Source organism: Lepidochelys kempii, chromosome 1 (genome assembly GCF_965140285.1).
Source record: "Lepidochelys kempii isolate rLepKem1 chromosome 1, rLepKem1.hap1, whole genome shotgun sequence".
In the NCBI taxonomy this organism is placed as follows: domain Eukaryota; kingdom Metazoa; phylum Chordata; order Testudines; family Cheloniidae; genus Lepidochelys; species Lepidochelys kempii.
Window position 1 is genome coordinate 151,275,061 of NC_136380.1, and position 27,156 is coordinate 151,302,216.

At 40.1% G+C, this 27,156-nt stretch overlaps 1 protein-coding gene across 1 annotated transcript in view; it reads right to left on the bottom strand.

Annotated features, from left to right (window-relative positions):
• Window positions 1-678: 678 nt before the first annotated feature.
• Window positions 679-27,156, bottom strand: part of CFAP47 (cilia and flagella associated protein 47) — a 643,435-nt gene continuing 616,957 nt past the window's right edge. Inside the window, exons 63-64 of the mRNA XM_073358068.2 lie at window positions 18,868-19,036; window positions 679-1,281 (exon numbers count right to left, since the gene is read on the bottom strand). Of these exons, the coding sequence (XP_073214169.2) occupies window positions 1,072-1,281; window positions 18,868-19,036 (379 nt within the window). The 3' untranslated portion in view covers window positions 679-1,071. The remainder of the gene's footprint in view (window positions 1,282-18,867; window positions 19,037-27,156) is intronic.

Consider the following 27,156-nt stretch of genomic DNA (forward strand, 5'->3'; position numbering starts at 1 on the left):
GTTTGCTTAACACCATGAGGTAACTTTTACTTCCCTGTTTACCACTCTTCCCCTTTTTTCCTCTCTTCCTCCCCCTCCCCACCCTTGTTTTTGTGTATAGTAATCTAAGTTTTTGAAATGTTTCAGAATGGATGACAATCAGGATTCTCAGCTTGTATAGTGCAGGGAGATTTAAATTCAGTGAAATACTCCACATTTTCCAAAGCATTGGAATTGGAAAACTATTCAGGCTATGATCATATGCTGTGTGAACCACTTTAACTTTATCAGAGTGCTGCAAACTCTGTGTAAGTGCTTTACCTTGAAAGAAATCAGAGGCTGACTTGTTTACTTTTGCGTGGATATAGTGCTGAGTGAGTGACCCAGCAGGATGTGCAAAAATGTAGTGTCTTTTTACTAAAACTGTGAAGTGCTTTAGTAAGCCCAGCATTAGCCGAAAGCCCCGAAACCTTAACTTTTTTTTTTCCAAATCTGTTTTGCCCAAATTAAAGGAACTCACTGCTATGCTATAAAGCAATGTGTATGATACATTTATATTTAAGAACCTCCTGGTACAAATCTAAAATGCTTTTGTATTTTCCACTGAAAAAATATAATATGCATCTATTTTAACATTCATAAAAACCCAAAACTTCAGGTAAACTTAAGATAAATTCTTATAATAGAAAAACCCTTAAAACCTAACCCAAGACATATTAATTTTATTAGTAAAAGTAAGAAACTTCAAATCCTATATCTGTTTGAGAAAGGAACATTTAAAGCTCCAGAAATGTGAGAGCGTTTTCACCAGAAACACTCTAATTTTTTTACTATATTGGTTTTACTATTTGTTTGCTACCAAACAAATAATATTGAACTAACCTTGAGGTTCAGGGGCCCTTTTTCACCAGACAGAGCTTTCTTCAAGACAGAAAAATAAATTTAGTTCCCCACTGCCACCATCAAAGCAGGATTTGTTTTAAAATATCAAGACATTATGTATAATTTTACAAGAAGTCCTCCTTCAGTCTTTATCATTTATTTCACAAAAGATTACTTTTCCACAGATGGTAAATTAAGACAAATATATTTTTATTTTGTTCTTAAGACCAGCGGTGCACCTTTGACAGGGGAGGATACGCCAGTGGTAATTAGCTTCAGATTTTCACGTAAAAAGTTGCGTTGTCGAACTGTGGCTGACCTCAGGTAACCACTAGTAGAAACTACTTTTGCTGACGCAGTAGGCGGTGTGGTCTGTGGAGGCAGTCCATTGATCTCATATGTCCATTGCATTGATGCTGTCTGAAAACCAAAGAGGAGAGATCTGATATAAAGCAATCATGGCCTAATAACTTGAAATATGTAATAGCTATTTAACACAATGCTTTTAATTACAGGTTTCAGAGTAGCAGCCATGTTAGTCAGTATCCGTAAAAAGAAAAGGAGGGCTTGTGGCACCTTAGAGACTAACAAATTTATTAGACCATGAGCTTTCCTGAGCTACAGCATCCGATGAAGTGAGCTGTAGCTCACGAAAGCTCATGCTCTAATAAATTTGTTAGTCTCTAAGGTCCCACAAGTACTCCTTTTCTTTTTCCTTTGAATTAGAAAGCCATTTGTTGTTCTCCATGTAGGGTGCCTGGAAGTCACAAAACCAGAACTGCACCCACAGAGAAAAAACATGATCATGCAAAACTAGGAAGAGCATTTTATTTTATGAGCTAAGGGCAGTGCACTAAAAAAGACACAGAGCCTACCCCTCTAGGTGACCTACACATTTCTTTTTATAGTGAATAACAGTCATGTATGTTGTTCTGAAAGAGTTATTTCACAGCATGATGGGAATGAATGGGTTGCTAGGTTTATTTATACACTAGAATTTAATTGTGGCTCTTGTAATAAATGGTATTCTAAGTTTTGGTGACTTTAGTTGGGTCAAAATAGTTAATACCTTGAGTCCTACTTTTGTAGTTGTGTTATGGAAAGTGGAACTATGGACTCGCATTGCAAACTCTAGTTTAGGAATCTTTACATGAACTGAAGATGACATTCTTTACCTCCTTTATGGATATTTGTATGTATGCAAGAGTGACCCAGCTGGGCATCATCTAGTTGTGCAGTATATATTTTGGTGTCCAATCAGCAATCATCTCCTGTATTGCTTCTGTGTGTTAAGACAGCATGGTTCTCGCTGTCACCCCATATATGTATGCTCAAACAGCATTGATCATGTAGTCAATTACTTCTTATAGACACTGATCATGTAGTTATTTAATTCTTATGTGCATGTCAAAGCTTCAGTGCTCTCTTATTTCCTATACCTGTCTGTGATTGTCCAGGCAGAATTATGATTGCAGTCATTTCCTGTATATATGTGGGGGGGAGGGGGGCTAGGCAGGATCTTGCAGTCAATTCTTCAATATCTGCGCCTAAAGTGCCTTAATTTTTAGAGGCATTTCCTCTCTCTGAGTCTCTTTAGTACTATCCTTCCTGTCATTATGTACGTGTGTGTGTGTGTCCATGCAGTAAGTATCTTTCAGTTATTTTCTCTGCAACTAATTGTCAATTCATTGATCTATAGGTTTCTTTTGTCTTTTGCCCTTAAACTCGGGCCTGGATTACTACAAAATGTGCTAATTGTGAGGTCTTCTAATGGGGTTGGAATAGCATGACCAGGCTCTGGACCAGGCTAAAAGAATGGCCCGGTGCAGATGATAGTCCCCCTTTCTCTCTGCTTTGTGATCTATGGCTGCAGTAACATCTACATAGCTGCTTTGGGGTAAGGGGAAAAAGGGGGAAGAGGGGCAATAACCAGAGATCCTAAGATGTCTCCCTCTCCCCTACACCCCAAAAAAGAAAAAAACAAGATATAGACTCCTCTCCTCTCTCCCACTTCCAGTAACAAGGGTTTTATTACTAAAGGTAATTAGCATTTATATAGTACTTTATGCATTTACTGTGCTGAACAAGCATTAAATGATCCTCACCACCCCATTTAGATGTTATAAATAGGCTTGAAAGGATTAGATTTTTATCTGTAAACGTTGATTTCACCCAACGAACACAAACCAACGAAAAAAGAAATGTCCATTGATAACAAACAAAAATTACAGAGTGGCAAGGTAAGAAAAATACTGCTTGAGAACTTACTAGACTTTGATTTAAGGATAACGTGGGGGAGGGAATATCTTTTATGATCTTTTGATTTAAGAATATGTATTTTGTGTATTTAGAGGTGATGCTGACAATTTGTGTTTTAAAGTTTTAACTTTTTTGAATCTGTCTGCTGTCTTTAATTGTCTGACACCTCGCATAATTTCCCACAACTGAACATTCAAATAATAAAAAAAATGCTTAAAACTTGAAATTTCATGGAACTGTGAACATTAAAAATGGGGGGGAGTGTAATCTTTAAAAATAAATATCAATATCCTCCACTGAAATTATTAAAAAAAAATTGAATTCTGTCAAGATAAATATAAATAGTCTTATCCCTCTGTTGCAGATGGGCAAATTGAGGATTAGGTAGACTGAATTCCCTAAGGAACTCAGTGTCAGAATCTGACTTAGAACTCAAGTGTTACTCCCAATTTTATGCAGATTCCACTACACTATGCTGCTTGTAGGACAGCCTGCTTCATCAGCTGTGTAGCCTAGTCAGTCTTCCTATCATGGGCGTTGTTGGAGGTCTTTGGACAGCTGTATAATGTCTGTGCTCCAGGATTGGGCATGCTTTCTCGCCTTAGATCCAAGTAGGATTCCCCAGCCTCAATGTTGACCCAAAATATAAATAAAACCCTCAGACCAAACATAGATTATCCAATACATATGTGATCAAACATTCCCAGAGTATGCAATGTTAATTTCTATAATTATTGAATGAATATGGCCTGGATAAAGCACTACAAAATAAACTAAAAGGACTAGTGGGTCTTCTCCATCTCTAATTTCCACTACAAGCGTCGATACATGTGAAGACAATACACATGAAGACAATTAGAGGGATGTGAGAGGTGGGTCACCCAAAAAGATACTTATCTATTTCTAGTTTATCATCAGTCTGATGGCTTGCTGTTCATAACAGATTTCAAACATCAATAATTTTTAGCTCTAGAGTCCATGCAATAATGCTTCTCCATGACATTAACTGCTATCCTGCCACTGCTAAAGTATATATTAGATGTGACTTGCAATCGTTTGCTTGTGTTCATATCACAGACAACTAGTGTGCACAGGTTCCCGGGCATTCGATTGTATGCTTTTTGGGGCAGGAGCTGTCATTTATAATATGGTTGTACACCTCAACCCGGTTGTGACTTCTAGATGCTACTACAATATAAAATATTTAATGTTAATGCTCCTTTTTATGAAACTAATCTCCAAAATTAAACAAGGTTAAAATGTGAATGTGTTTTATCTATGCTCAAAAGCATGTCTTTCTCACCAACAGAAGTTGTTCCTCTCCTGCTGAGTCTTTAATATCAGAACACCTTTCCATTTACAGGGAATATTTTTTGAAAACGGTTGACTTTAAAATTAGCACTCTTGACTTTACATGACATGTTAAATTAATTACCTATGCCAAACAGAATTACTCTGCAAAAGCCATGATATTTCTGAGATATACAAACACCAAATAAAGCATAAGATCTTATTAGATCTTTCATCATGCACGTATAATTTTTTTAAAAAACGCTCATTACCATTCCTCTAAAATCTGAATCAAAATCTAATTTCATATTGTGGTGTTATGTATAACAAACTGATTACTTAATCCTTATCCTAATCTCTATTTAATACTCTACATTGATGGACCTGCCTTCATTTTCTGAGAAGACGAATGCAGTCAAGAGCAGTTGCTGACAAAGCCAGCACCAAGACTTTATGTCCAAAGATAACTGTCATTTTAAACATAAATTTTCCTCTGTGGTTAGCTAATTGCCTTATTAACTCTGGCAGAAGGTGAAATGGTTTATTTTTCTTCATTATGTCAGATTAACAGTTTAGTTTGAAGAAAGTTTAACCTCAGGATCATACTCATTGTGTGCATGATTCATTGAACACTTCAAGGCCAGAGAAAAGATCGGATAGGCTGGAGCAACTAAAATTTACACTGAGGTATAGGTTTGCTAAGAAATCATTCCTGCTCATAAAACCCATATGTGATGTAATTTTATAATCTGTATTATTCTTATATTGTTTTGGGCAGGGATTTAAGTCAAGCTGGCAGGTTCTGTCAGCAATCAGTTTTATTACCCAGCAGGTTTTAAACATAAACTCTATTGCCTTGTGTTTTTTGATATTTGATCACTACATATGCATGTTTATGTTCATTTCTGCTGTATTTGTAATGAAGGACATCATCCATTGTGCTGCCTTTTCACCAGTGCTCTCTACTAATGTGCATTGTTAACAAAATGGCAGTTACTTAGCTATAGTAGACTTGAAGTCAATAAAATACCATTGAATCATGTTCGTTCTGAGTTTCCTCCTCTTATTTAAGATGGGAAGAAATTTATGATCTGAAGAGGGATTTGGGATGGATCTACTGTAATGTACTGAGGCTAAGTATTCTTTAAAGATTGCTGTAGTTCATCATGAATTTAAAAAAATATGATTTAGAATTATGAATTATAAGGTGACCAAACCCAATTCCTTTCTTAATGGACTGTCATGATGTACTGTCCCTTTGGTTGTAGCTAATTTATAATCTGCAACAATGTTCACCTGGTGTAAAATTCCTGCCATTAGCCAAGGATTGAAGTAAATATTTCGTACCGTGAAATGATGTGCTTAAAAGGGAGGCCCCTTCCTTTGATGCAGAATTTGCTGAAGGGGCAACTGCTGTTACTTCTAAGACTGCAAATTATACAGTGTAACTACCATCATCATTTATTTAGTATTGTACAGCAAACACACTATTTACTACAGTTTTACTCATTATGAATATTCTGATCATCATGACCCCTGCAGATTGGCCCACGCTGCCAAATTCCGATCCAAATCTGAATGGTTAAACACATTGAAGCTCTGGATCCTTGATCAGACTCGTTTCAGGAGAGAGACTTGAGCGTGGAATGTTTGGGGAGTGAGGTTCAGATAAAGCATTTTTTTTTTTAAGTCTCAATTTATCTTACAGCATTCAATGTATTCTTTGTTAGTGAAGGAATATCTGAAATTTGTTAGGTTCTTCAACTAGGAAAATATGTAAAGGCGTTGATATTGTGGTGCGGAAGAGAGACACTGCTTCTTTGACCTTGAAAGGTTTGCGCCATATAATCCTACATCCCTTACTTGCACACATAGTTCCATTGACTCAGGTGTAAAAGTTACTGTGTCAGGTCCGTACTTCCAAACACAGAAACTTGCACCTTCTCTCTTTACTTAGTATTATGATGAACAGACTGTATAGAAAATAGAATACTGACATTGAGAGTCACTAATGGAATTCTTAAGAAAGCACATGGATTAGACTAGGGTATTGTATTATAGATACAAAGGAACGTGTTCCTGAAAATAATAATAGTCTAGTAATGAGAAGGGTATCTTTTTAAAAAGCCTGTGGTCAATGCAATGTTTGTATCGTCTGCTCCATATTATCTTTATTATGTTTGATTACATGGTTTGAAGCATTATGACCTTTTACTGCTTGCCGTTTTCATGGGACACCGTGCATATCAATATGTCAGTTTTGACTACAGCACCACCTGAAGTTTGGAACTGTTTACTGGAGTAGCTGAACTATTTTGATTGGCTGCGTGTTTTTCTGTTATCAGACACTCAGCCTTTTGTGGGGGTGGGATGGAGGTTGATAGTGGGAACTCTTTAGGTAGCAATGAGGAGAAAGGTCAGCAGGAAAGAAGGAGTGGAGGAGAGGTGTATCTTATTTTAAAAAACACAAGAAAAACATATTCTAGAACTACCGCACACGAGCCTAATGTCACTTTGCTCATATATTGCCGCCCTTTTCCCCAATTTTTTTCTTTGACTGCTGAAATTGTAAGTTCATCATGGCTGAGAATGTTTCTTGGGTTCTGTGAGGTTCTTACCAGACTTTGGATTTATTAAATAACAGGCCTATAAATAGACTTATTCCATACTGTAGATCCATACAGCTACTAAGCTATCAAATAGATTTTATGAGCTTTGCAAATTTATGATAAGAGTTGAAAGATGGGATGTTTTTAATCAACAAACACTTGCAGGAGCAACTTATTGTCCTATCAAGAGCAATTTGATGATGTAGCTTTCCTGTACTTCCAGAATTATTTTTAGCCCTGTTCATAGAGTAGAAAGCAACTGGGCTTAAGTAAACTCTCACCTGAGGGTCCTGTAGTATAATGTCTACTTTGGATGTTCATGCTGTGCTATGATGTGGGTAAAATGCAGTAAGTCAGAATCCAGCAGTAGATTTTTCAAGATCTGTGACAGCACAAGCCACAAACCTGAGAACAGGAATAAGCTCAAACACACTTAGTACCTTGCCGTATGACTCAAATCAGGTGGATTAAAAACTTGATGTTTTTATTTTGATCTTACCAGGACTAAGGGCAAATCAACATTTTCACCCAATATTAACATTACTGAAAGGTAAACTTCAAACAAACTGGATAAGTAGCACAAACAGTTATAGCCTGAAATGAAGGAGGGAAAAGTTCAGTCTAGAAATTTGGAAGAATACTAATTACTTAATGGAAAAGCTCAGCCAGGCAGTTGAAAGTGCTGCAAACATGGCCACACTGCAATTTAAGTATTTCCCCCTTCCCTCAGATCCTGTGAAAAGCATGAGGAAAAGTGACAGTTTTAAACATAGGCAGACAACAGGAATGACAAATTTACAAATCCTATTAATGACTCCAATTTTCTTTTTATAGAAAGTTAACATCTGAACTCCCCACAACAGCACATAACCTGTCCCATTCTGTTTTTTAAATATGAGGGTATATATGTGTGAGGTGGGGATGAGAACTTTTGAGGAGGAGATTCATACACACACAGTGTAATATTTAAAATCTGGTGTTACTATGAAGTGCGAAATTAGATTAATGAAAATGGACTAGATGCTGGCCCTTACTATGACATGGTGCTTACTCTGATACAGGTAGAAATCTCTCGGTGAGGTAGAATTGGCAGAGTGACTCCATTAAAAGTCAGAGGAATTACTCTGGATTTACACCATTGCAATGGAGAGCTGACTTTTGTCCTAAAAACAGAATTAATTGTTACAGTAGATATACCATATAATGTCCTTTACTAATGTACAATACTGTATGTGTATGACTTGCAGTTAAAAACCTGTCACAAACTACTAAACTGTGGTGGAAAATGTCAGTACATGAAGAAAAGTATCTAAGTGTGGGAATGGGTACCTGCGCATACAAACATCCCAGCTGGTATGCACAAAGGGAGGAAGAAAGGTCTTGGGATAAGCCACTGATCAAAATAGACACTGATTTTGTTTTTATACTATTCTAAATTAATATGAAATCTGCTAAATTATGGTAACTGACCAATGTGGAAGGAAAAGCACCTAGGTACTCGCAAAAAGAAAAGGAGGACTTGTGGCACCTTAGAGACTAACCAATTTATTTGAGCATGAGCTTTCGTGAGCTACAGCTCACTTCATCGGATGCATACCGTGGAAACTGTAGAAGACATTATATACACACAGAGACCATGAAACAATACCTCCTCCCACCCCCCTGTCCTGCTGGTAATAGCTTATCTAAAGTGATCATCAAGTTGGGCCCAGACTAACACGAATACAGACTAACACGGCTGTTGCTCTGAAACCTGTCACCTAGGTACTGAGAACAATGCATATATATATATATATATATTTTTGAGCAGCTAGCTAACATGAAACTGTGATTTTTCTCTTTCAAAATGCACGTCTGTGCACACAAACTAGGAATTTTTTAAAATCAGTAAAACTGATGTGGAAAATATGGGCTTTTATACAAGTCAATGGGAATACGTGTTAAGGAAAAGTTAGCACATGTGACTCCATTTTGGTTTGGGGCCCTCCATTGTTTAAATGCCAGCACATCATACACCAGGAGGAGTGATCCTTAGATACTGAATCCCTGTGAAAATCCTCCTCCTTGTCTCCAACCTGCCTTGACTCCCAGTATCTGTTTTTTGTTAGTCTCTAACTCCCTGTTTCTTGGCCTTGATGTGAGGCCTCCCATCCTGATAATAAAAGTTACTGATGCATGGCTTTAGGACCATGCTGTGTAATTAACATACTGGTAGAGCACGAGGAATGCACCAAGCAGGGATAGGTGGTAGATAAGACAAGGGTTTGTTTATTGGCTAAGGTTTCCGATGCACGAGGGCAACATGCTTTGCTAAAAAGTATATAACCTTTGTATAATCTGTATTCAGGGTCCCCTCCTGGCTAGCAGGGGGGCACCACGCTCGAGTGTAATAAACTTAGTGTCTTTTGGGAACTCTGCAGTTGTGGACTTTGTTTCTGTGCCTCAGCCTAGATTCGAACTGTGCGTGTCCTATCAGGTATAATTCGCAGCACTGGTGTGCGTGTTCTACCAGGTGTAATTCGCAGCATTTGTGTGCGTGTCCTCTCAGGTGTAATTCGTAACATATGTGTGCAAGTAAGGGATGTAGGATTATATGGCGCAAACCTTTCAAAGTCAAAGAAGCAATGTCTCTCTTCCACACCACAATATCAACGCCTTTACATATTTTCCTGGTTGAAGAACCTAACAAATTTCAGGTATTCCTTCACTAACAAAGAATAAATCGAATGCTGTAAGATAAATTGAGACTTAATAAAAAAAAATGCTTTGTCTGAACCTCACTCCCCAAACATTCCACACTCAAGTCTCTCTCACTGAAACGAGTCTGATCAAGGATCCAGAGCTTCAATGTGTTTAACCATTCAGATTTGGATCGGAATTTGGCAGCGTGGGCCAATCTGCAGGGGTCATGATGATCATAATGAGTATTCATAATGAGTAAAACTGTAGTAAATAGTGTGTTGTTTGCTGTACAATACTAAACAAATGATGATGGTAGTTACACTGTATAATTAACCGTCTTAGAAGTAACAGCAGCTGCCCCTTCAGCAAATTCTGCATCAAAGGAAGGGGCCTCCCCTTTAAACACATCATTTCACAGTACGAAATATTAACCAAGGATTGAAGTAAATGGCAGGAATTTTACACCAGGTGAACTACCATTGTTGCAGAGCCCCACCTGGTCACCATGACTTCCACGTTGCATCATCCATTTCCAGCATGGCATGACTAATGGCTTTGATGTGCTATCTTTCACAGGCTAAGCTAGTGATTATGCAGGAATAACAGTACAGAAGCCTGAATTCTTGAGAGCTTGATAACAGTACCTGCAATCTGGTTTACTCTGACATACATTTTATCATCCAAGGTTTATTTCATTTGGCCTCTATTTTAGAATATTTCTGATGTACTCATCCATGAATTCCAAAACAAGCCTTTGGATCTCTAGCTAAGCTTGGCACAGAGCAGGGCTTGGCTGAGAGAGAGGAGAGCAAAAGTAGCTGTATGCCAGCTTTACACACCTCGTGGCTGCCTTAACTTGTGCTAGGCAGCAACTGCCCTCCAGGGGTATGTCTGCACTGCACACTAAGCCCAGGATCTGACTCAGCTTTAAGTCCAAGCCCCCCTTCTGTGCATGCACAAATCAACCTGATTAGTGGCAGCAAGCACCTCAGCACCTGGGTTGAAGGACCATACTAGAGGGGATGGGTCAGAGGCCAAGTTCTGCTGTGAGTTGGGTCCAAGCCCTGTCACTTTACAGTGTGCAAACAGCTCAAGCCGCAGACCTGAATCAGAAGGTCTGAGTAGTACCGTATGGACGCATTCACATGGCTGTGCGACCTGGGTCCAGCAATTGTAAACCCAGGTGTACAATGCAGTGTGGTCCCTCAAGCACAGGCTTCGAAATACTGATCCCACATGCTTGGGTCCCACAGACACAGGTTTACAGCGCAATGTAGAAATACCTCACAAAGCCATTCTGGCAGCCAAGGACTGCCAGCGTACAAGGACGCTCCAGCCATGTTGCCTACATAAGCTATGATTTCCCTACACTGAGGGCATCCGCTTGGTACAATGCTAAGATGGCTTTGCAGCTGACACAGAGCAGCCACAGTGTGGCCAGAATCTGGCTCTGAACTGTTTAAACCTAACAAATCGAGAACTGTCAAATTCTCCGACATTTCTGCTGATACTCATGGAAAAAACCCAGTTCTCTTTGGTAAATTTCCATTAGGGCACGTCCACCAAGGTTTCTAATAAGAACTGTCTTGTTTATAAAAGCTCCTAGATGTACTGAAGATTCACAGTGGAGCAATTATTTAAAATATTCTTTATGGACTATGTCAGTGTATTTCTCATTTCTAGCTGAATTTGATTAAAAAGTTCTCTTTCAGGGCTACTGAAGCGACCATGACTGGTTTCTTCACTGGGCATGTTGTTATCTGTCTTTTTTTCCCTCTTCATTCTTTGATCTACAGAACAGTATAAAAGCCCATATTTTCCACATCAGTTTTACTGATTTTTTTAAAAAATTCCTAGTCGCTCTTAAAGCACTGTTTCAATATATTTTACTCCAAACAGCACTTCAGATTAACAATGTGGAAATGAAAGTTAAAGACTTTTTCAGTGCTTCAGCAAGCAGTTAGTATCTTGCTACAAGTAAATGAAACAAATAACCAGTAATTTTCTTTAAATTTTTTGCATCCTTTAAGACTAAGGACCTGATTTGCACAAAAAGTCAATGAAGTTTCATTATTTCAGTATATTATTGTTAATACAATGTATGTGCTGAACTCTAGTAAAGACAAGCCTGAATCTCTTACACTGGATTGAGTTTCTCAGCAGGGCAGCTAAAACAACAAATTTGCGTGTACAAAAGCTTGGCTTTAATGTCTTCAGCAAATGAGAAAAAGATGACTATAGGATTTCTCTCTCTCCCCTCCAACCTTCCATTTCATTTTGCAATACAGTTGTAATGGCCACCATAAAAATAAAGCATGAGCTTATACTGTCATCTCTGCTGCTTTACAGCCTAATTATCACAGCTCATTGAAGCGCGCAAAATATAGCAGTCTTGCTAGTCAACTAGTTATAGAATTTAATAAAAAAAAAAGTTAGGGTTAAGAGTCTGACTATACACCCACAAAAACAGGGGAGTTTTACAGTGAAGATGCAGTAATCCTCGACTACAGTAGCATCACAATGGAGGTGATACTGAAAAAGAATGAAAGTAGAAGGCATTTCCTCACTCTTTCTAAAAATAGTCCAAAACCACACCGAAAGTCAATGTATCAGACTAGAAAAAAATCTATGCAAGAGAGGTTTATGTAACTAGATATGACACAAATATTATTTCACTACACTCATAGCTATTTCCCCAAAGGTGTGTGTGTACGTACACAAACACACACTAAGGGTCTGTCAGAACTGCACTTGGGAAGTGCACTGCAGCATATGTAGGCGAACCCAAGCTAGCGTGCTAAAAGTAGTAGTGTAGCCATGGTGGGACCTGAAAGAAACAGTACTGGAGACACTGGGGAGCCTAGCCTGTGTTACTGTTGCAAAACGGCTACTTTTAGCAAGCTAGCTTGATCAAAGCTAGCAGGGGTAGGTCTACACATGCTGCCGTCACACCTCATGACTGCAGAATCGACATACCCCTTGCTGCTTAACCCTGTCCAGAGTACATCTAGGTAGCACAGGTATATACATCTAACGCTGCAATTAGACACTGGTGGCTGGCCTTTTTCCAGCTGGCTTGGACTCATGGGACTGCAGGCTGTTTAACTGCAGTTTAGACTTCTGGGCTGAGGCTGGAGCCTGGGCTCTAGGACTTTGCTTGCAGCCCAAGCCCAGAAGTCTACACTGTAGTTAAACTGTCCTGCAGCCTGAGTCCTGCAAGCCCGAGGCAGCTGGCATGTGCCAGCTTCAGATTTTTAATTGTACTGTAGACATACCCAAAGTGGCAAAACCAGCCACACGTGAACATGAGAGCTGCTGCCTTGAGCTTGTTAGGAATTCAACAAACCTTTTTTTTTTTTTTACATGTGAATGTATCAAAACCAAAACTTTGTTTACAGGAAAGTTTCTCAGGTCCTGTGGGTGTCCTTGACTAGCCAATATGCTGTGGTTAGGGCACTCACCAGAGATGCTGGAGGCTCAGCTTCAAGTCTCCTATCTGCCTCATTCAGTCCAGGGACTTGAATCTGGGTAACCTACATCTATTGGGCTAGAGAGTCAGTTTTCTCTCTCTCTCTGTCCCAGTGAATATTTAATTATTTATACACAATGCAACAGCTCCAACCAAGGAGCTTGAGAGAGACACTGACCCCAGAATAGCCAGTAGCCTGGGGGTTAGAGCTGTTTATTAGAGCCAAGATGAAGAGGATTTACAGGATACCAGAATAACCATAATCCATTAACAACCTCTCTGATTCTGAATGTACCAGATACATCCAGATAAAATTAATGGCAACTCCGGCAAATATACTTTGTCTATGCTAGCCTTTCATCAATTCGAAGATCATAGTTTATTTTAAATTACTACATGGCCGGGACCATTTTTGTCCAGGGGTGAAGAGTTCAAGGCCAGGTTCACGTATAAAGGAAATAATTTTGGAGAAATGAAGTGGGACAATGTTGAGGCAGTCACTGCTCAAATTCTTGAAATTCTCTGTGTGTATATTGCGGTAAAAAGTTTGATGCTACTTTGTTGAAGTGCAGCTTGATTAATAGTGGAAATAGGGATCACAGAAATATGCTTTATTTTGGAATTATTTTCAATGGCAAAGGAACTTGTCATGTAGATGCTGAACTTGCTCCCGTTGAAGTCAGTGTCAAAGATCTCGCTATTATTAATTAATCCCAGACACAAAAAAAAGTTAACATGGATTTAAGTCTGAAAGTACATATAAAATAAATAAATAAAAATACAAGGATGTTGCAATTATCCCCAAACCAAGTATTATAAATCCAAGAAATTTAGAGTTAAGGGTACACTTGAAAAACATTTTAAGTTTTAAAAAAAAAAAAAAGTACCCAGTTCAGGCACGCAAACAACCTTAACGCTGCTCTGTCACAGTACCCTGCAATAAGCGGATGATTGCAATTATGGCATTGGTCCCAAATTAGATTAAACTGACTTTTAAAAACACCTTTCTTCATATTTTATTTCTCCTCATGGTGTCACGACAGGTCACTATATGGACTGTACATCTGAATGTAGATTTTCATCACGGAATTTCCTTCATTTTAATAAATTATTTAAAACATCAACACTAATTCTAAACAAGAAACCCTACATGGCTCCGCGTGTCCCTGCAGCTCCTAGGTGACAGAGAGGCCAGGGGGCTCCGCACGTTGTTCCTGCCACAAGTGCTGGCTGCGCAGCTCCCATTGGCCGGGAGCTGCAGCCAATGGGACCTGAGGGGGCACGACCTGCACGCACATGCAGTGCGTGGAGCCCTCTGGCTCCTCCGCCTAGGAAGAGCTGCAGGCCCATGCCAGTGAGAGCTGTGGAGCCCCCCACCCCAAAGTAAGCACCCCTGCACCCTCAACCCCCTGCCCCGAGCCCTGAGCCCCATCCCACACACCCAAACTGCTGCTGCTGGCCTAGGAACTGCCCGGCTCAGGCAGCCCCTGAGCCAGCACCAGCCATTGCAGAAGTCACGGAAAGTCATGGTAACTCCGTGACAGACTCGCAGCCTTAACTTTAACTGTATGGGAAATTTGAGTCTGTGTTAAGATGGTTTGGGACAAAGAAGAGCCTGAGGCAGATGATAAATTTTGTGAAGGACCCAGTTGTTAATTAATTTTAACTTCATGAACTAATTCAGAGATTTACTTGTAAAATCTCAAAAAAAATATTTCTGTACTCAAAGAGTAAGTGCTGTAGGTTTGAGAACAATACACTGTATTTTTCCTATAAATCAAAATGACTGAATCCCATCTTCAGGTGCAAAATGGAATTTAACCTTATCTACAGGGTTGCTGCCAGCACCTCCATATTTTAACATCTATATCCTGATGCCTAAAGGCCAAATTAGGCAGGGGTCCTGTCAAGGTTCCTCCCCCACTCTGAACTCTAGGGTACAGATGTGGGGACCTGCATGAAAAAACCTCCTAAGCTTATCTTTACCAGCTTAGGTCAAAACTTCCCCAAGGTACAAAATATTCCCCCCGTTGTCCTTGGACTGGCCGCTACCACCACCAAACTAATACTGGTTACTGGGGAAGAGCTGTTTGGACGCGTCTTTCCCCCAAAAATACTTCCCAAAACCCTGCACCCCACTTCCTGGACAAGGTTTGGTAAAAAGCCTCACCAATTTGCCTAGGTGACTACAGACCCAGACCCTTGGATCTTAAGAACAATGAACAATCCTCCCAACACTTGCACCCCCCCTTTCCTGGGAAACGTTGGATAAAAAGCCTCACCAATTTGCATAGGTGACCACAGACCCAAAATCTTGAATCTGAGAACAATGAAAAAGCATTCAGTTTTTTACAAGAAGACTTTTAATAAAAAATAGAAGTAAATAGAAATAAAGAAATCCCCCCTGTAAAATCAGGATGGTAGATATCTTACAGGGTAATTAGATTCAAAAACATAGAGAACCCCTCTAGGCAAAACCTTAAGTTACAAAAAAGATACACAGACAGAAATAGTTATTCTATTCAGCACAATTCTTTTCTCAGCCATTTAAAGAAATCATAATCTAACACATACCTAGCTAGATTACTTACTAAAAGTTCTAAGACTCCATTCCTGTTCTGTCCCTGGCAAGAGCAGCATACAGACAGACACAGACCCTTTGTTTCTCTCCCTCCTCCCAGCTTTTGAAAGTATCTTGTCTCCTCATTGGTCATTTTGGTCAGGTGCCAGCGAGGTTACCTTTAGCTTCTTAACCCTTTACAGGTGAGAGGAGCTTTCCCCTGGCCAGGACGGATTTCAAAGGGGTTTACCCTTCCCTTTATATTTATGACAGGTCCATTGTACTAGACGCTGTACAGACAGATCATAAAAGTCAGAGAGCTCATTGATTTCAGTGGTGCAAAACTAGGCCCGAAAATGCTTGAGCCTGTAAGCATTAATAGCCCTCAACACACTTGTTGAGCTCACCAAGCTGGGTGGACCTTTAGGTCCTGATCCTGTAACCTGACCTGTGTGAGCAGACCCCTACACCAGGCTCCAAGGGTTCAAGGGTTACAGTCCACCTGTGTGGATCGTGGTACAAAAGAGAGGGACCTTAATGAGCTATATAAAGATGTTAGAGGGTTTGCTTTGGTAATTTAGAGGTTGTTAAAATTGTCAGTGGATCACTGTGGAATTTTATTTAAAGTAGTTATCACTTTTTACTTCAAAAATATGAGTAAGAGATACATTTTTAACTCTCCTGAATGCACTTAAAAAAAAAGTAATTAGCCAAAGAATAGTAGTAATTAGCCATTCATGCATGCCCTCCACAGTTGGTTACAAAGTAGACTGATCATGTGGAGATCATGTATAAAATCAGGGTTCCAAATAAGGAACTTTTGGAAAGGAGACTGGTGGGTTAGGAAGCTAATATTAAGAGCCAAATTCATCCCTGGTGTAACTCCACTGCAGTGAAAGAAGTTAAACCAAAGATGGATTTGGCCTGGCGCTTTTAAATGCAAAAATGACTAAAAATGTGAGTTAAGCATTGAGTTCTGACATTATATTTGAATTTTCTGACCTCTGTCACTTTGTATCACATAACATTAACATTATTTAAACCTTATTAAATATAAAAGAATCTAGAATTCAGTCAAAATTCTTTTCTCTTTACAAAAGAGCAAGAGAGAAATCTCACCACTCTGTTTACGTGAAAGGAATGAGTGAATCAAACCTCTAATCAGGTAAAAGGAAACTAGGATAATGGATTTAGGACCTTTCCTGGATTTCATATTTTTATTCAACATTTTCCAAGTTGTCTCAGAAAGAAAGATCAAATTAAGGTGAACTGTAGTAATTATCTTAGCCAATATATCATACATTTTTATCCAGCAATTTGCCTCTCAGTTTGTTTTGTTTTAAGCATCTTATTTTCTAGCTATAGAACTGTTTAATTAGTTTGTGATTTAGTAGCCTAGTAGTGCCAGCATTTGGTAAGGAGTTTCAAAACACCATCTCCTGAACACCAGGAGAAACCTTCAGATGCTTGCTCCTATATATGAATACATAAACTTGGGCCCTTTTTCTCCCTTGCTCACACACCCTCTATCTATATAATAAAATACCAAGATTGTCACCTCTGTCTGAGTCATTGTGAAGTAATGGAAACAGCGAGAAGCTCTTTTTGTTTAGAATATCACCAGGTTCAATCATCCAATTTTCAAGTTCTCAACCATTTTCAGTTTTTTACAATTTACATGTTACACTTGTATGACAGCACATACTTTCACCTAGTTTAAAAATTAACTTGATCATTTGCTTTCTTTCTGATGACTCTTCCTTTTGATGTGCTGTTAGACTGCATGAGCAAAGAAATGTGTCACCTGAGTGAGGTTGGGGTAGATGGATCTAGATCAGAATGGACTTCTAGGAATGTTACTACAAAGACAGCACAAATACAAAGCAGCTAAAATTGAAACCACTTTATAAAGCTTCCACAAGTTAATTTTCTAGATTTATGTTTGTCATTTCTCTAACAGTGGTAACTATAGGGTTCCCAGGTGCCTGGTTTTTGGCCAGAACGCCCAGTGGAAAAGGGACCCTGGTGGCGCCAGTCAGCACTGTTGACCGGGCCATTAAAAGTCCAGTCGGCAGTACAGTGGGGTAAGGCAGACTCTCTGCCTGCCCTGGCTCTGTGCGGCTCCTGCAAGCAGCTGGCATGTCTGGCCCCTAGGCAGAGGGGCGGCCAGAGAGGCTTCGTGCACTGACCCTGCCTTGCACACCAGCTCCATAGCTTACATTGGCCGGGTGAGGCATGTGGGCACGGGCAGTGTGTAGAGCCGCCCGGCCCAGCCTCTGCCTAGGGAGCGCAGGGACATGCTGGCTGCTTCCAGGAGCCGCCTAAGATAAGTGCCGCTCAGAGCCTGCACCCTGAACCTCTTGCTGCACCTCAACCCCCTGCTCCATCCCAGAGTCCCCTGCTGCACCCCTCATCCCTGGCCCCACTCCAGAGCCCGTACCCTCAGCCAGAACCCTCATCCCCGAGCCCCCTCCCGCACCCAAATTCCCTTCCAGAGCCTGCTCTCTGCAACCCCTCCTGCACCCCAACCTGCTGCCCCAGCCCGGAGCCCCCTCCTGTACCCCAAACCCCTCAACCGTGGCCTAGAGCCCCCTCGTGAACCACAAACCCCTGGTCCCATCCCAGAGCACACAACCCCAGCCGGAGCCCTCACCTCTCTCCCATGCCCCAGCCCTGAGTCCCCTCCCACACTCTGAACCCTTCATATCTGGCCCCACCCTGGAGCCTGTACCTCCAGCCAGAGCCCTCACCCCCTGCCCCAGCCTAAAGCCCCCTCCCACACTCCAAACCCTTCGGCCCCAGCCTGGAGCCCCCTCCTCACTCCACACCCTTCATCCCTGGCCCCACCCAAAGCCCGACCCCCAGCCAGAGCCCTCATCTCCTTCCGCACCCCAACACCTTGCCCCAGCACAGTGAAAATGAGGGAGGGAGGATGGAATGGGTGGGGGCAGGGCCTTGGAGAAGGGGTGGGGCCAAGGATGTTTGGTTTTCTGCAGTCAGAAATTTGGCGACCCTAGTAGTAACTTTAGTAACAGAGCCAGACTTGTTTTAAAACAACTTCTTCTCAAAGAAACTTCTTTGGTCCATTAATATAATGCAGCAAGCCCACTGTTAACACACACTCTTAGAGGACTCACCTGAATTACTAAAGTTGCTTTATGCTTCTTGCTGTACATACTTGGCTTGAATCCAACAGTTATACGGGTTCCAACAGTGTCAACTGGAAGAAGTTCCCCAGCTTGAGGCAATACAACAAACTCTGGGTCGCTTCCTGGCAGGAAGTATGCAGTGAATGGTTCTGGATACCTAAAGAAGAGTGTAAAGTTATATTGTGCCTCTTACATATGATCATTATGCAATTCTGTTTTAAAAATAGCAGGTATCCTGTTGCAGTAGACATGGAAATATACATGAATGCTACACCATGCAGCTGTGAGTCATGATACTTGATAGCTTATGGGATGCATAATGAATAATAATGGGACTGTTGCCCCTTTAATGAAAAAGGAAACACAACTGATATGTAAAGACAGCTCAACCTAGTAATAAGAAAATAACCCATTTTACCAGGTACCAGTAACAATAGTTTACCACGTTGGAGCAAAAGCTGCTTGGCTGACTTATGTAAAACTCCCACTGATTTCAGTTGGAGTTGCGTGAATGGCAAGCAGGATTTCAATCAACCCATTTTATCAAAAGCAATGCCCTATGAAGACCACAAGATTACCTTGTTTAATAAGTAAAATTTAGTGTGTACACTTGTTATTCTTATAAGAAGCACATGGGATCTTTATAGGGGAGAAGGCAGCACGCCGCATTTATTGAGAATACAACAGTGAGCATATGCTTTTCAATCACACACACACACACACACACACACCCACACACCAGTTGATGTTTATAGTTACCAGGGCAGAGTCTGGATCAATCTAGTGACCAGCCAGATTGGTCACAGAGGGAAGCAGGGCTCTGTTGGTCGCGATCTGATGGTCCTGGAGTGTGACAAGATGAACCCAAAGTCCCATGGCCAAGCACCCTGTTCTTGTAGTCTTTTTTCTCTGTTGAAGTCTATGGATTTTGCTGTGTCGGTTTGTGACCGGTTACTCCTTAATTGGTGTATCTTTTGATGTTAACATTCCAAAACACCTCTGAGAGGGTCATCCTGTCCTGGTTTTGATTTAATCAATTGTCTTGTCTTTCAGGGTGCCAGCCTCCACCTCAGGGTCATCAATCTGCCCTTCCTTCATTATGGATGCACGTTGATGGTTCTCTGATGTTGTTAAGTCTCCTCACTCCTTCCTTGATCATCTGGCTATAACAATGGCCTTCATACCTTATCTTTTCCAGATGCATACATTCCTCATTCACACAAACAGTCTTTCACAGAGACCTTTAAGAATACAAACAGCAGTATTTTATATCAAGGGAAATGACGCTGTAAATTAAAGCTTACTACATCTTACAACCAAAACACTTCACATTGGGGCCCAGGCCTTCAACATTCCTCTAGTCTGCTTAACACAGACACGATATAAGATCCTATCTCTTACTAACTAAACCTTAAAACAAAAACTAAAAGGGCCTAATTTGTGATGCATGAGAAACAGAATCTCTCATAGTTCCAGAGGGTCATTCCTTTCTGCTATTCAAAATGGGGTGGCTGGTAGAATGAAATCAAGACATACATTGATACCTTCATTCTTATAGTACAATTATACAATTCTGTTCCTACAAACTGGAGGGTAGGGATCAAGTCTTTCTGTGTTTTCTGTGAAGCAATTACCCACCTGTTCAGATATTGTTAAAGAGGGAAGGGATCCTAAGTGCTTTGAAAGAAGACAGAGAAAAATTGCTCCTTCCTATCTGCCCTTCCCAAATTACTTCCATACTTTTGTACACAAATGTTTTATATGTTAAATCCAGCATTTTAAAAGCTTTGTTAAATAAACAATGCCTGGATAGAGTGAGTCTTATTCCACTGACACTATGGCGATGGGGCTTTATATGAGATATTTTTTTCTATTACAGCTATTGTTGGATTTGGTGTCTAACAAGTTTCAGGATAGTACAGACACTCTTGTGGAAATCCTGTCTGATTTTCAACAAGGATAATCAGTTGGGCAGTACAAAAGATAAGTAATAGTTTCCCTCTCTCCAGTTCCAAATTGCAGACTCTCTCTCACATCTCTTTAGGGACATCTCATCATTAACTTGGTGTTAACATAGTAGAAATTTGATTCCTTTTTCCCACCCAAAAATTCTCCTTCCTTCCTTTTTGTTACTGATGACAACTCCACTATCCTCCGTGTCATCTAGGCTCATAACCTGGGGGGTCATCATCTGCTCCTCCTTCTCTTCTTCCATCCTGTTTGTGTCCAAATCTTGCAGTTTCTTCTTCCACAATGCTTAAAAGATCTGACCCTTCCTCTGTCATGACAGCCACAGCTTTCTTCTGTACTTTGATTACTGCTATCTACTCCTCCTCCAGATATAGGTTTCGATGACAACCTCATCGCCTCCTCCAGTCCATCCCAACTGTGGCTGTAAACATTTTGGTGTCCTTCAGTCTCATAGCATCTTCCACCTTTGCTGGCTCCCTCTTGATGATTGCCTGGTCTGTTCATTCCCTCTGAAGCATCTGTCATTGGCAACTGTTGGAAGACAGGATGCTGAGCTAGATGGACCATTGGTCTGACCCAGTGTGGCTGTTCTCATGTTGTTTTCCATCAGGAAATTTAAATTTGTTGTCCTTGCCTTTAAGGTGCTGCATAAACATTCCCCACCCTACCTGAACTAGCCTTTAAGGTGCTGCATAAACATTCCCCACCCTTACCTGAACTAGTCTCTTATCACACTGGCTGCCCCTGCCCTGTCCATTCTTCCAAATATGCCAGTCTTGATGTCCCATATTCCATTTCTCCCACAACTATCTCTGGGAAAGTGAGAGCATTAAGATGGGATTTAAGTGAAGCGATGGTGGTGTCTGGCAGATCACAAAGGGAATGCATTCTATGCCTAGGGGCAAACGTGAAAAAAATAACATGTGAAGAGAGGGGAGAAAGGGGGATAAAACATAAAATAGCTTTTGGCTTTTTTCTAAATAAAAATTGGCTTACCTATGAATAGCTAAAGAAGGAAGAGGAAACAATTAAACAACTGGAGAATGGGAATATCATTATTGTCTCCTCTTCTATCCCCCATAGTACAGTACTATAAGTGCCATGATTAAGGAGACTACATCTTAGTTTGTGAAACTGAAGAAACAGTCGATGAACAATTCTTCTTTGAGATGTTGTCAACATCGGTGTACTCATGGGTTCTCATTCCCAGGAACAACTTTGACTTGCATAACTAGCTTTTAAAAAGAAAATCTCTCATTCATAATTCAGCTACTTAATATTTTATGGTGGATCCTTCCTCTGTGGAAATGTTCCACATTTGCTGGCATGCTCCACGTTAAGGAATCCATGTAGAATTTACGTTGGGCTATATTATGCTGCTGTTGAAGAATAGTTCTCCTTTCATGAGAAAGTTTGTGAATGATTTTCTTGGTAATGAACATAGTATTTTTCTTCTAATAAGTTATAAAGAAGCAAATAGTTGTTGATTTTATAGTACCCAAAACTGTGCCAGGCAACTAACTTAGGACATGAAAAGACACAATCCTTTCCCTCAAAGGCCTACAATATAACTAATAATCAACTTTAACATAGCTACTATGTTAAATATTTTAAGATGGACTTGCCCAGCAGCTCTGTTATTAGTGAAACATGTTACCATAGAAGAGCCCCAGGTTCAGTACCATCCTCCCACTTCCCAGGCCAGCGGAGACTAAGGGCTGGTCTACACTACACAGTTAGGTCGACATAAGACAGCTTGTAGATTTCTGTGCAAGGTCAGAGCCCGTTATGAACAAAGAGATGTAAATGTATCTTCCAGCCTTTGAGTTTTATAATTACTGTCACAGGCTACAGTAATCAAGGTTGGATATTAATGACCAAGTCAATGTTAACACCCTTCTTAAGAAATACGGAATAGCAACTAGAAAATAAATCCATGGTACCAGCAAGAGTGAGATCCAGTTTTTATTGTGTATTTTCACCTTTTGGTTTACTCCTTAGATTATTCTGTAAGTAGCAGTTTATGCTAATTTGTATTCAAATCATTCTTGATGTTGGATATTGCTAAACCTAGATGTTTTAATGAATTCTAGAAATCTATGTTCTAGATACAAAAAAAACAAAAGATTCTTCTGCAATGTCTATAAAAATCTTTTTTAGGCCCACCATATCTGTTTTACAGCCCTGAATGTATAACATAGTCTTCATTATATTATGGCCTTTGCAAAATATCAATGAAATTCACACTAGTCTTCCTTAAACCTGTCAGTAAGGTAACACTTTCTCACTTCAGTTTAGGAGACGCATTCCATATTGATTGCTGCCCTTTGATTTACAGCAGGTTTCTCCTCATAATTTACAGGGCTGAAAGCTGTGTTTGAAAACCCAAGTCTTCAGGGAAAGTCATAGGAGTTATGCTCCAAATATTCTTTTTTTTCTAATAAGAGAAGAGTAACCTACATTACTTATTTAAAGACATTTAACTCCACGGGAAAATAGTGCTTGCAATTTGTGAATGCTACGGTGTAGTTTCAACAATAGTTGAATTATTATTGCAAGTAAAGCTCATAATGACATTGTGGCTGATGGGTACTCTGAACAGAGGTCTAATAGACTACCAAATTCACATTTCTAAGAAGCCTTATTAGCTATTATAAAATTCTACAAAGCTAAGTTTTATTTGAAAAGCACAAGTTAGATGATGGGCACTTTTCAACAAAATGATGACATTAGAGAATAATAACGTCTCCATCATTTATCATCGATTACATTTTGTACCTGTCTGAAAGCAACTTAGGTTTAATCAATCACTCTATAGCATGTGCCTTAGACACCAAAAGAGATTTTCACTTCACTGATGACCCTGCACCCTTGGAAATATAGAATCTTTAAAACTCTAAAAGCAGAGTGACAAAAGCCTGGTTACATGGTGAAGTACCTGAGTCAGGGGAGGAAAGGACTTTGGTGCCTCCATGTTATGAAAATAGAAGCAGATCTGCGATTTTTCACACCTTCTTTGCTAAAGTAAGATTTCCTTTTTATTTTTCTTTGTAAGGATAGCTAGATATACAAACTGGTGAGTTACTTCCCCCTATTCCAACTCCTTTACGAACTGACATTTTAAATATGCTAAACACCACATTACTAAAAAATATATGATTATAAACTTTTTTTGTAAAAGCGGCAAAGAGTCCTGTGGCACCTTATAGAGTAATAGACGTATTGGAACATGAGATTTAGTGGGTGAATACCCACTTCGTCGAATGCATGTGGATGTCACATGCATCCAACGAAGTGGGTATTCACCACGAAAGCTCATGCTCCAGTACGTCTGTTAGTCTATAAGGTGCCGCAGGACTCTTTGCTGCTTTTACAGATCCAGACTAACACAGCTTGAAGCTTGAAACTTTTTTTGGTGACCCTGCTTTTAATGTTCCAGTATCAATATTTACACTGTGTCAACTACAGCCTCAAGAAAAATTAAGAGCTCAGTCACTATTTGTCCTTTATAACTACACTACATGAGAGATACCAAGTTAAAATATTCTAATTACATCTCTGGATTCTTGGGAGAATTTCATAGAATTGTCATGAGGGGGAAAGGAGTCCAGGAGAGCTGGCTGTATTTTAAAGAATCCTGCACTTAGAACGGAAGAATCCCATGCACCGCTACAGACTAGGGACCAAATGGCTCGGCAGCAGTTCTGCAGAAAAGGACCTAGGGGTTACAGTGGACGAGAAGCTGGATATGAGTCAACAGTGTGCCCTTGTTGCCAAGAAGACTAATGGCATTTTGGACAGTATAAATAGGGGCATTGCCAGCAGATCGAGGGGCGTGATCGTTCCCCTCTATTCAACATTGGTGAGACCTCATCTGGAGTACTGTGTTCAGTTTTGGGCCCCACACTACAAGAAGGATGTGAAAAAATTGGAAAGCATCCAGCAGAAGGCAACAAATGATTAGGGGACAGGAACACATGACTTATGAGGAGAGGCTGAGGCAACTGGGATTGTTTAGTCGGCAGAAGAGAAGAATGAGGGGGGATTTGATAGCTGCTTTGAACTACCTGAAAGGGGGTTCCAAAGAGGATGGATCTAGACTGTTCTCAGTGGTAGCAGATGTCAGAACGAGGAGTAATGGTCTCAAGTTGCAGTGGGGGAGGTTGAGGTTGGATATTAGGAAAAACTTTTTCACTAGGAGGGTGGTGAAGCACTGGAATGTGTTCCCTTGGGAGGTGGTGGAATCTCCTTCCTTAGCTGTTTTTAAGGTCAGGCTTGAGAAAGCCCTGGCTGGGATGATTTAGTTGGGGATTGGTCCTGCTTTGAGCAGGGAGTTCGACTAGATGACCTCCTGAGGTCCCATCCAGCCCTGATATTCTATGATTAGATTGAATGACATCAAAATCCAGAACTCATTTTTGTGTTTATATATATACACAGAGAGAGAGAGAACACTTAATAAATGAATTTGCTTGCAGCATACATAATTAAATAATTCTGGGATGCTGCTAATTCTACTAAAATACAGCAGTAGAGTCAGAATTATTTTTTCAAAGGTGGCAATGTAAAACAGGCTTCATTTTTTCCTTCAGAGGTGTGAAAAGCATTGACAAATGTATAGTTTTTAAAATTAGAAACAAATTACAGACACAAACATAAAGACAAAATGTCCTGTGTACCATTCTTTAGGCAGAATTGAAATTAACCTTTGTGACCAAGAAACTCCTTTATAACAAATTAACGCTGCATAACAGGGGTGGGTGGGTGAACTGATAGGTAAAGTAAGAAGCAGCTTGAACCTATAATCATGCAAAGCTCTAAGAATTAGATTCATATAGCTAACTCTGCCACATCCAGTCCTGTCCTACTTTCCTGCTCATTAAGGAATCCTTTCCCAGGAGAGCTCATAGAACATTTTTTTGCTGAAATGATATTCTGTCAAAAAATGCTCTTTTTATAAAACCAAGATTTTCTCTGAGAAAATTTCAGTATTGCTGAAAAATTTGGATTTTCCATCAGGAAAACTGGAATGATGCTTCCTGGGCTGCTTGAAAGTGATAGAAGCTTTCCTGAAGTGCTACTGAAGCAGAAAGCCCTGGCACTCTGCCTCCCTACCTCTCCTGAAGCTCCAGGAGTCACTGAGGTGGAGTGTAATGCCATTTGGACTGCTCTGAGGCCAGGGACAGCAGGGCAAAGCCCACAATGTCAGGAGTTCTGGTTTCCTTGCTGTGGAACCAGGGTCTGTTGTGCCAGGGCAGCCCTACTATGTGCACTGCCCCTGGGTGGGATCCCGGGGTTTCCAGACTCCCAGGCCAGCTGGCTCCTCCGGCTGCCCGCTCAGCAGTCATGAAATTTTGAAAAAAAATCAGCATGTTGTGATTCAAAACAAAATGAACCAGAAATCTGACATTTCAGCCAGCTCTATCTCCCAGTTTTACCCTAAATTCAACTCTACCTCTTTTCCACAGTTGGAAAATCACTTACACACTTCAATTCTAACTGAACATATTATACACACTTATCTTTGGGGGATATTGCGTGGGATTTTCATCTTTTAAGAAATGTATATATTTGAGCCCAAACAAGTTGAACAGATCCACTTAAATTCTGAATTTATTGCCTTGTGGTTGCCAGATTTATCCTCCCTTCCTCATACTGAGTAGTGCCTTACTCCATCAGAAGCCCTATTTTCTTTGACGTACAACGTGATTCCCTTACTCATGATGAGTAGTATTTTACTACATGAGTAATTCCACTGAACACTGTGGTACTACTTATGTAGTAAGGTACTAGTCAATGTTAGTAAGGGTGGCAAAATCTGGTCCTAAGAGAAGCTTTTTGATTTTAAAAAGATACTAAAAATATTTACTTCATGGGCTGGGGCTAGCAAATCCTAATCCAGGCAAAACTCTAATTAAGTCACTGGGTGATTTCCTCTGTTAAGGTCTGAAAGATTTTCAAACAAAATTTTTAATTCCTTTTCTTATATTTTATGTTTTTTAAACCTAAGTCATTTGAGTTATACAAGCATTAAATTACATCTGTAGCATATAAGTTTCTTGAGTGTTTTTTAATTTTATATTGAATAAGAAACTTGCTATATTCTAAATTTTAGTTGGACACTTTTTTTTTTTAATTCCTAAATTATAAACTCCTCTTTTTCTTTTGTGGGTAGGTATTGGGAAAAAACCCCCAAAGCTGGAGGTTTGCAAAACAATTTCTGACATAGCTTGCAGTACAGTACTGGGAACATTCACTGAACATGGGGGTGTGGAGGTGGGTATCCTTTTCCATTTTAAACACGAT